Consider the following 10,040-nt stretch of genomic DNA (forward strand, 5'->3'; position numbering starts at 1 on the left):
ATGCCTATACTCATGCACAATTGTTAACATGGAGTTTGCTACTTAAGTTCTCATACCTAAGCTTTATTATCTAAGGCACTTATTCCCCAGAATTACTATTTCACAGCAAGTTGAGCTGGTCACTTTAAGCAACCTTCTGAATAAATGAAAAATAAAAGTAATTCTCAGGTGCTTTGAGTCTTCTCAGTTTAAAAATATTGGGGTGGGGACTTCCCTGGTGGCACGGTGGTTAAGAATCCGCCTGCCGATGCAGGGGACGCGGGTTCGAGCCCTGGTCCGGGAAGATCCCCCCACATGCCACAGAGCAACTAAGCCCGTGTGCCACAACTACTGTGCCTGTGCTCTAGAGCCCGCGAGCCACAACTACTGAGCCCGTGTGCCACAACTACTGAAGCCCACGCGCCTAGAGCCCCTGCTCCGCAACAAGAGAAGCCACCGCAATGAGAAGCCCGCGCACTGCAAGGAAGAGTTGTCCCCACTTGCCGCAACTAGAGAAAGTCTGCGCGCAGCAACAAAGACCTGACGCAGCCAGAAAAAAAAAAAAAAAAAATTATATATATATATATTGGGGTGGCAGGTAGTAAAAGAGTACCCTTTGAAGAACCATGATGACGGAAGACATACTGAGTTCTGTGGTTTAAAAAAAAATAAAAACAAAAACCACAAATAATGAACTAGGCATGTCACTGATTAAATGTATCTAAAAGATAAATCCCTGGTTATCTTTCTTTTTAAATTGAGGTATAAATGACATATAAGCTCTGGGTGACTTTAATAGAAAACCCATAATTCTATTAAAAGGCTGAGAAATTACCCACATCAATACACTTCCTTCATTTCCAAGCCCACCTTTATTGCTGGAAGAAGTTCTTTCAGCAGTAACCACCTTGCCTTAGACTTATTCTTAGAAAAGTAAGAACCAGCCATACATTTGGCTCCTACTTAGTCCAAACCTAGATATAGATACACCATTTTTTATTTTACGGTGATTGCTTAATAGTCAGAAGAGAGCCACACAGGCTATACAGTTCAGTTAGGTAAAGACTCTATCTACCAACTCTAGTTATGTGTTACTGTTCACTGTGTAAATGTCAGGAAGATTTAAAATGTTAACAGAGAATACCAGTGAGGGAAGGAAAGAGCCACCAACTCACTACTTCAAACCTAACATCCAAGATAAAGATCCACCTCAGAGCAGAAGCTGTCTGATCAAAGTTTAAATTTTAAAATGTGGGTAGAGAGACACCTTCATATACTCATTTAAATCTCAATAGCTTGTGAAGCATAGAAATATCATCCTTGTTTACAGATGAGAAAACAAGGTATACGTATGCTAACGCAAACATATACAATCTAAAAAAATGGTACTGATGAACCTAGTGGCAGGGCAGGAATAAAGATGCAGAGAATGGACTTGAGGACACGGGGGCGGCGGGGGGGAGGGGAAGCTGGGACGAAGTGAGAGAATAGCACTGACGTACATACACCACCAGATGTAAAAGGGATGGCTAGTGGGAAGCTGCTGCACAGCACAGGGAGATCAGCTCGGTGCTTGGTGACGATCTAGAGGGCTGTACAACAGAAACTAGCACAACACTGTAAAGCAACTGTACTCCAATAAAGATTAAAAAAAAAAAAAAAGAAAAAGAAAACAAGGTATAGCGGCCAGGGCAAGTTCCAGAGTAAGAACAGGGACTTCATCTAGATTGTTCTGATTTCTACTCCAACTTTCTATTTTACCACAGCTGCTCAAGAGCACTGTATCTCCCCAGGGCCTCCCTCTTCATCACTTATTCCCCTACTTCAGTAGCAATCTGGTTCCAGCCTTAATACCATAGCATCTCTTGAAGATATAAGGGGTCTAAGGCTATCTCTAACAGCATATAATTAAGGGCAGCCTGTGACATCTTTTTTTTTTTTTTTTTTGGCTGCGCTGAACGGCATATGGGATCTTAGTTCCCCAACCAGGGATCGAACTCACGCCTCCTGCAGTGGAAGCATGGAGTCTTAACCACTGGACTACCAGGCACGTCCCGGCTGTGACATCTTATTAGAAGCTTACCAATTACCACCTGACTGGGGTTTCTGGAATCTGGACTAAGGCAGTATGCTACCAAAAAGGGGAGATGAGAGGGACTTCCCTGGTGGCACAGTGGTTAAGAATCCGCCTGCCAATGTAGGGGACACGGGTTCAAGCCCAGGTCCAGGAAGTTCCCACATGCCGCGGAGCAACTAAGCCCGTGCGCCACAACTACTGAGCCCGCGTGCCACAACTACTGAGCCTGAGCTCTAGAGCCTGCGACCACAACTACTGAGCCCATGTGCCACAACTACTGAAGCCCGCACACCTAGAGCCCATGCTCCGCAACAAGAGAAGCCACTGCAATGAGAAGCCCACGCACCACAACAAACAGTAGCCCCCACTGGCCGCAACTAGAGAAAGCCCGCGTGCAGCAATGAAGACCCAACGCAGCCAAAAATAAATAAATAAATAAATATTTTTTAAAAAGATATTTTAAAAAAAGGGGGAAGATGAGAAGGTTATCCCACAAATCTATACTATTCCCATTAAATTCAGATTTATTTATTCTTTTTTTTATTTTTAGAATTTTATTTGTTTTTTTACACAGCAGGTTCTTATTAGTTATCCATTTTATACATATTAGTGTATATGTCAATCCCAATCTCCCAATTAGATTTAATGAATACAAAAACATAGTGTCTACCAAACTCTCAAAATTAGTTCCCTTCCTCCCACTTCCCCTTCTGCTGCCAAGCAAGAGCTCAGATAGCTGACTACAAAGAAATAAAGGGGCTACCTTATAGGAGTTGGGTAAAGCAAGGGGGTCTTAGCCAATGAGATTCCCTAATCCACTGATCTTGAAATCTGCTAGATCAGTCTTCTGCCCAACCAGTACTTTGCCTACAAAACTTTATAAATCTAGGCATTCGTATCTGGTAGCAAGATTAAAATCTGGACTTCTACTAAGGGGCAATGAGTACACTTCTAGTGTATTCTAGTGTAGGAATAACCTTCAACTTAAAACTTTTTTTTGGTAAACTCCAAATAGCCAAGGATATCTCCTCCAAGAAGGTTCCTGCCCTCTATCTTTCCTAGGCTGTGCTGAGAAAAATACAAAGAATATTGGACCAAGGGTTGGCGGATGTGTTTTTGTTCTTAAAATACAGGAAAATGTCATGATACCCAGGGATCTATTAAACTTGTTCTCAGCAACGTCAACAACAAAGACGAGCGAATTAAAGTCCTCAATTATGCTGACTGCTTTAACACCTTTTGTTGAAGCTTATCTAGGTGTGTCTCAGGAATGCTAATGAACTGAGTTCTTCGGTTCCTTAAATCCACAGAAACAAAGTTAACTTCAAAGGCTCAGAAAGGAATTAACAGACAGACTGGTAGAGATGCACCTCTACCCAATCTAATGGGGAGGGCAGAAGGAAGATGTAAATAAAAATATTTACTATACATTTCATAAAAATTCTCAAGAACAGTACAGAAAGGTAAAGTTGGCAGGGAGATAACTGAGTGGATCTAAAAATATAAGGCAACAAATTAAAAACGAGTACCTACCAAAAGAAATTTTAAAAAGTTGCCAATATCCCTTGCCGTTTCTTTCTTAACTAAACCTTAGAGACATAAATGACAGATAAAGACACAACACAAACTTTGACAATGGGTGGTCTAGCTTGATGATATTACAATCTGTATACCCTAGACGTATACTTGAGTCACTTCTCTCCCAGTCTGAAAAATATTTAGAATCTTTCTTGAATATACAGAATAAATATCATTTTAAACAATATCTACTGCTGCTAAAATCATTTAGCAAACTATTAGTCATTTCCTACAACACTACCCAAAATACCATTAATATCTAACAGATATTCCACTCTAAGCTTCTTCCCACCTAATAAAGCCAAGGCTACACCCACCATCACCACTCCCCCATCTTTATCCCCCTGTGCGGTACCCAGGCCCTATGCTATCAACACAGAGCATACTACACATTGCCCACACCTAGACAGGCAGGTGGGGGGGGGGGGAAGGGCAAAGGTTGGCAAATGCTACTTCTTCCATACCAATGGCCTCTATTTTACATTTCCTACTTCAGCTACTGGCCTGAAGCCATGGGGATGGAAAGCTGCTTCACAAACTTCAGATTTACAAGGCATGGAAACAGAAGACTTGTTCCAACTATTACTACTCAAAGTTTAAACACAATCTAAAAGCCTCCTTTAAACACAATATCTCAATCACTTCTAAAGGGCCAGTTGGGAACTTCTCCCATCCCAAACTTTTTACCTTAAGAAGCCAAATTCTCAACTGCTTGCCCAAATGCCCTCATTTCGCAAAGTTAATGAATTCAAAAATAATTAAGGGGCAGTCAGATAATCTTAACCACAGGATACAGAAAAGTCAGTGAACTGACTCTCTTCCGTCTCCAAATGCAATGAATGGACCATATTTTACCTTTCTTTCAAGACAGTTTTTTAACTCAGGATCCCACATCAAATACTCATTTCAAGCATTTCCATAGCCTCATTCAAAAGTAAATAATTACATTGGAATCCATTTTTCCCAGTGAACCTAGAACTTTATTGGAGTTCAACATAGTTTCATATGGAAAACACGCAATCCCTCACAAAACACTTCTGGAGAAGTAACTTTGGGTTTGAAGAAAATCAGTATTCTGCACTGAAAGTATGGCAAAAGCTGTTAAAGACCAATAACATACGTATGCACTCATACCCAACTACTAGGAAATAACATGAACAACTGCAGTATGTCTGAAAGTTCCTAAAATGAAATACACCCAGAAAGCACAACAGAATCATGTCCGATACCATTGGGAGCAACAGGTAACCGTTACTGTGATTAACATACAACACATATTCACAAGCTCAGAAGTCAGCCAAGTTTTCTGCATGCCCCCACACACGCCGAAAACAAACAAAAACCCCCAAAAGCCTAATTTTAGAATATAAGCTTTGAGACATGTTAAGAATCCCTGGCACTTGTATAAATGGATACTGACTCACTGAGACCTAGCACAAACTAATGAACCTTCAAATTCTCACAATTCCCCGTTATTATGCTGATGTTAAAGGAAAAAAGCCAGACTCAATTCTTTTTTTGCTACTATTGGTTAAAATGAGATTTTGGAACTGACCCTGACTTCCTATTTTCCGTTTTACTTTACCTACCTACCAAAGACAAGTATGAGTTAATTATACAAGCAATATTATCCAGTTTTCACTTTTTAAACCATGAGGTATTTCTGATTTAGTAACTACTTGATTTTCTTGTTTTACCGGCAACGTCGGAATCTAAAATTTGTTTGTGAGTTCTGACATGCTAGTAATCTAAAAAGCACATGTTGACAAGCAACTCCGTTTCATCTATGAAGATTCTACAGCAGCTCACTAATTCTGAAAAGGTGCCCCTAAGAAATCTGGCTGCAGTGGAAGGAAGGACAACACTGGAGCCCAGAGCTTAAGTGTTTCTGGATGGAGTAGGAAGACGTGCCAGATTTCATTTGAAGGTGCCATCAGTTTGGTTTTAAAAATGTGACGGGAGTTTTCAGATGGCCACATCATTAGCTTTCCCACCTGCCACCCCAACCAGTGCCCAACAGCACAGAAGTATAACTATCTGTTAGCATCAGAAACAATTTATATTTAATTCCATCATCCAGTTTGAATCCACTAAGCTACTAGAATCAACACAAGATAATGCCAAACAATGAGCCCATGTAACATTTCTGAGAATAATCACTGATGAAACCAAGCATTATACTTTATACTCATGCCAGGGAGGAAAGAACCCTACTACTCCAGAGTAGATGGGCAAAAACATCAAGCTCTTGAAACAGCAATAGGACCACTGACCCCCAACCTGATGTTACCATTATCAACACTACAGATAATTCAGTAGTCTGCACAGTCCTGTGCTAACGACTCAGCCCCACTTCAGTGAGTGCTACCAACACCTAGAAAAAGAAGCCTTTTCTCTTAGGTGTAAGAGATTATGGTTTCTGCTCCTGAAACTCCCAGCAATACTTTAAATATAAACACATCTCACAAATAACAGATTTTTCCCAGCAGTTGAGTATGGGCCGGAATGTTCTAAATTCTATACGAACAGTAACAGTTTTAACTATTGTAAAGAATGAACTCCAAAGGCAAAATATCTTTTAGCTCTTAGGGAACGAGGGCAGGCAAATGAGGGAGTTTTGTTTTAACATTATTGGCACAGTTCATCTGTAAGATGGGTTAGGTCCACTTAAAATCATGTTTAAGCAAACTCTTAATACAAAGATCAACAATAACTTGTCTGAGCATAATTAAACATTGATTTTTATCTTTTAAAAACTCTTTCATAGTTACGTAAATCAATCACTAGTTACTAATGTATTACTTAACAGAGCAAGCATACAGCTACTAATACTACATCTTTCTTCTAGACAATATTTACAAAGATAATACTCCACTGTCAGACCCTCAGTGTGGTGGGGAAGCAGTTAAAGTGCTTGTTCTCTTGAAGGAGCAGGTTTAGATAAAAAGCAAACAACAAACTATCAAATCTTTCCCTCTTGCCTTTTTCAGCTCTGTAAGACAGTAGAGATGAGGCAGCTTTTAATTTCTTCATACTAGAATCATATATAGCATAGTGGCTAAGCTTGTGAGCTTTGTAGTGCCAACTCACTGCCCTTGGGAAAGCTAGTAAATATACCTAAGGCTCAGTTTCCTTATCTATGGAAATGGAGATAATAGTACCCAACTCATAAGGGTTCTTCCAAGAATTAAACTAGATGATCCAATGGAAAGAACTGAGATTCATGCCTGATAGACAGTAAACATTCAATAAATATCAGCAATTATTGCTATTACGAGTGAAAAAACACATTCTAAAAGTCAATAAAGCCAGTTTACTTCGGTCTCTACAAAAACGGCACTGAAGAGCAATAACCTACCCAGCCTACAATCATTCACATATTCAACAGTTCCTTTGTACAACCTAGGTGAGAACCATGGAGGTTAACTTTCGGAGGAGAAAGGACTACACTTTGTTTCATTAATAGATACATTACTTACTCAGCCCAGTCTGAGAGTCAAAAGAACACTTATTCTGTATTAAGATTTTACCTTCCTCCAAGAGAGGTGAAAAGGACTTCTTACATCCTCACCTGCCACTTCCTTTCTTTGCTCCCACATCCCAAAGAAACATATCTACACTCTGCGGTTTTCTGAACAGCAGGGGCCTCATCTCCCGCTTTTAAAACCCTGATAGGTTGACTAAACATAGTTAAGAAATACTCCAACTCCTGACACTCAGCACCTAGCCTTGCACAACACCAAGCCCAGAAGCTACCTCCTCTGAGAAATTTCCCCACCTCCAGACGAAATTAAATCCCCTAGTCACCCAAAGCATTTTGGGTATAGATTTGTCCCAGCACCGACCTTGTAATTAACTAATTATGTCTCCCCAGATAGACTGGATTGAAGGCAAGAGCAGCACTTTGTGGCCAAAGGTTCAGCTCTAGCACTAAGCCCAGTGCCTGGCATATATTAGGTGCTCAAGAAATGCTACACTTTAACCAGATTCTCTCCTCGCAGAGTACCATCTCTTGCTGGATGCCCTACTTCAAAATCTGAACGTAAGGCTGCTCGCAGTAGAGCAGGCTAACACGATGGACTGCTGATTACAACATCAGAAAACCTAGTCATCAGCTTCTCCCATTGGATAGGTTCCCAGAACCCAAACTCAACTGAGCAGGATTATGTACCATCAGAATCAGTGGGAATTCCCAGCACACTACAGAGGGTACCTTCTCCTTCAACAGGATTGTTGAAAAGCTCGCAGGGTGAGCCTTCTATTGGGGGAATCTTCACTCGGTAACTGAAGTGGAAATACTCAAAGAATAAATGCCTTGATTTGGCTGAAAAGGGTACAAAACATAAAGGTCAGGCAAAAGCAAGCTAGCTCTCAATTCCTGAAAAACAGCGGCTTCTGAAAAAGAATGAACAGGAAGCAGGGGTGGGTGCTGGTCATCTTTGTTTCAATAAATAAAATCTTTTTTTCTACCCCACAGCCCACGAGAAAAGCCTAATACACCAGGCCAGATGAGATGCTCAGCAACCTTTCCTCCTGACAACTACACTAAACTGCATTTCTAAAAACAAAACAGTGCCTTAGGAACCACAGCCCCACTGAAGTTCTAGTCAGTAATACTTTAATTAAAAAAAAAAAAAAATCAACATGCCTGAGCCCAACATTTACAATGGATGGCCAATAGAGAACTTGCAAACTTTCTGAAGGCAGGTACCACTACCTTTGCAAAGAACACAACTTGGGGAAAGCAAACTCAAAATATAAAGAACTCCACAAAGGAGGGCTTTAGCTTTAGAGCCCTATTTCCTACCATAAACATCTTACCAGGGAAGGGGAGAAAAAAAAAAAATCAACAGTTGCCAAAGAGTATGTTTCATTCTGGAAGCAGAAAAGGAAACAAACGAAGCAGTAAGAGGGAATAACACCCCAAATAAAGTTCTCCTTGGGAAAAAACAGTAACAATTCAGGCTCCCAACCTTCCCCCTGGTGAGGTCTGTGATTTACGTGGCTTTGCTCCGCAGAAAGCTTTTTCTGGGCAGCTCAAGGAAGGAGCCGAGGGAGGGAGAGAAAGAGACATAGGCACAGAAAGGAGAGGAGAGAGAAAAAGAAAATGGCGCAGAGACTAAGTCCCGACTGTCGACAAGGCGACTTTCCCGGGAGGAATCCGGGCCCGGAAAGGCTGCCAGAGGCCCGGCGGCGGGCGACGCGGGGTCTCCGTTGCCCCCTCTTGGGAGGGCCGCGATCTGGGGGCGCTGGGGTCCCCGGAAAGGGGGTCCAGAGGCGGCCCGATGGGAACAATGGGGCCGGTGAGCGAGGAGCCGGGACTTAGTCTCTGGGACGCCATGTCTGTCCTCTGCCCGGCTCGGGCCGGGAGCGGGGCCGGCGGCCAGGGGGCCCGGGGTCGGGGAGGGGGCACACTCACCATTCAGTCGGAAATCCGCCTCGATCTGAGGAGAGAAAACGAGGGACTATGAAACAACAGGCACATTCACCCCGCGGGCGGCGGGCGGGCGAGCGCGCGCTGCCGGGGGCCGGGCCCACCCTGTGCCCCCCGGGATGAGGGGGCCCCGGGAACGGCCTAAAGGGCCAGCCAACCCCCCTAAACTGTAACTTGGCGCCTTCCGCCCGGGGCCCGGGGAGCCGATCTCCTCTGGCCGGCCACCCCTGGCGGAGGGCTCCGGCCTGTCAAAGCGGCGGCCGGGCCGAGGCCGGGGCCTGCGCCAGGGGTCGTGGAGGGTCGGGGCGGGGCCGGGGGCCCGGGCGGGCCGGGCAGTACCTGGGAATCGTTGTGGAGATGGTCCCCACTCATGTCGGCCGGAGCGGCGAGCGCGGCGGAAGGCGAGGGGCGCCGAGGAGTCGCAGACGGTCGCGCCCGGCCTGTTCGGGCGGACGGGGCTCCCGGAGGCTCCCGGAGACGCGGGTAAACGGCGGCGGGGCGGGCCTGAGACTCCCGGAACGGCTGAGGCGGCGAGCGCGGCGAGGGGCGCCGAGGAGACGCAGACGGTCGCGGCCGGCCTGTTCGGGTGGACAGGGGCTCCGGGAGGCTCCCGGAGACGCGGGTAAACGGCGGCGGGGAGGGCCTGAGGCTCCCGGAACGGCTGAGGCGGCGACAGCGGCGGCGAGGCTGACTGCTGCCGGGCTGGCGGCGACAGCAGACCCCAGCAGTTGTGTAACAGCCTAAGTTCGCATTTCGGCTTACTGCGCCTGCGCGGCCGCTTTTAAATGCGACGTCCGTGACGTCAGAGACTCCGGAAGGAGGACGAGGGTTGCGGGACCCGCCCCCTCGCGCTTCCACAGGGGGACCCGGCTTTGCATCGCAAGCCCCGCCCCTAGCTCTCGCGCGCCGATGTGATTTGCATAAGGAGCTGACTCCGCCCACGGCCGCCCACCCTGTGAAATCTCTTCCTCT

The 10,040-nt window shown here is 44.8% G+C and overlaps 1 protein-coding gene across 1 annotated transcript in view; it reads right to left on the reverse strand.

The window, feature by feature from the left end:
• The window catches only part of TOP1 (DNA topoisomerase I), an 86,449-nt gene extending 76,641 nt beyond the window's left edge, over nt 1-9,808 (reverse strand). The window contains exons 1-2 of the mRNA XM_068523958.1: nt 9,408-9,808; nt 9,054-9,078 (exon numbers count right to left, since the gene is read on the reverse strand). Coding sequence (XP_068380059.1) covers nt 9,054-9,078; nt 9,408-9,440 — 58 coding nt within the window. The 5' untranslated portion in view covers nt 9,441-9,808. The remainder of the gene's footprint in view (nt 1-9,053; nt 9,079-9,407) is intronic.
• Between the last annotated feature and the right edge of the window lie 232 nt (nt 9,809-10,040).

This window comes from Eschrichtius robustus, chromosome 16 (genome assembly GCF_028021215.1).
Source record: "Eschrichtius robustus isolate mEscRob2 chromosome 16, mEscRob2.pri, whole genome shotgun sequence".
Lineage (NCBI taxonomy): Eukaryota > Metazoa > Chordata > Mammalia > Artiodactyla > Eschrichtiidae > Eschrichtius > Eschrichtius robustus.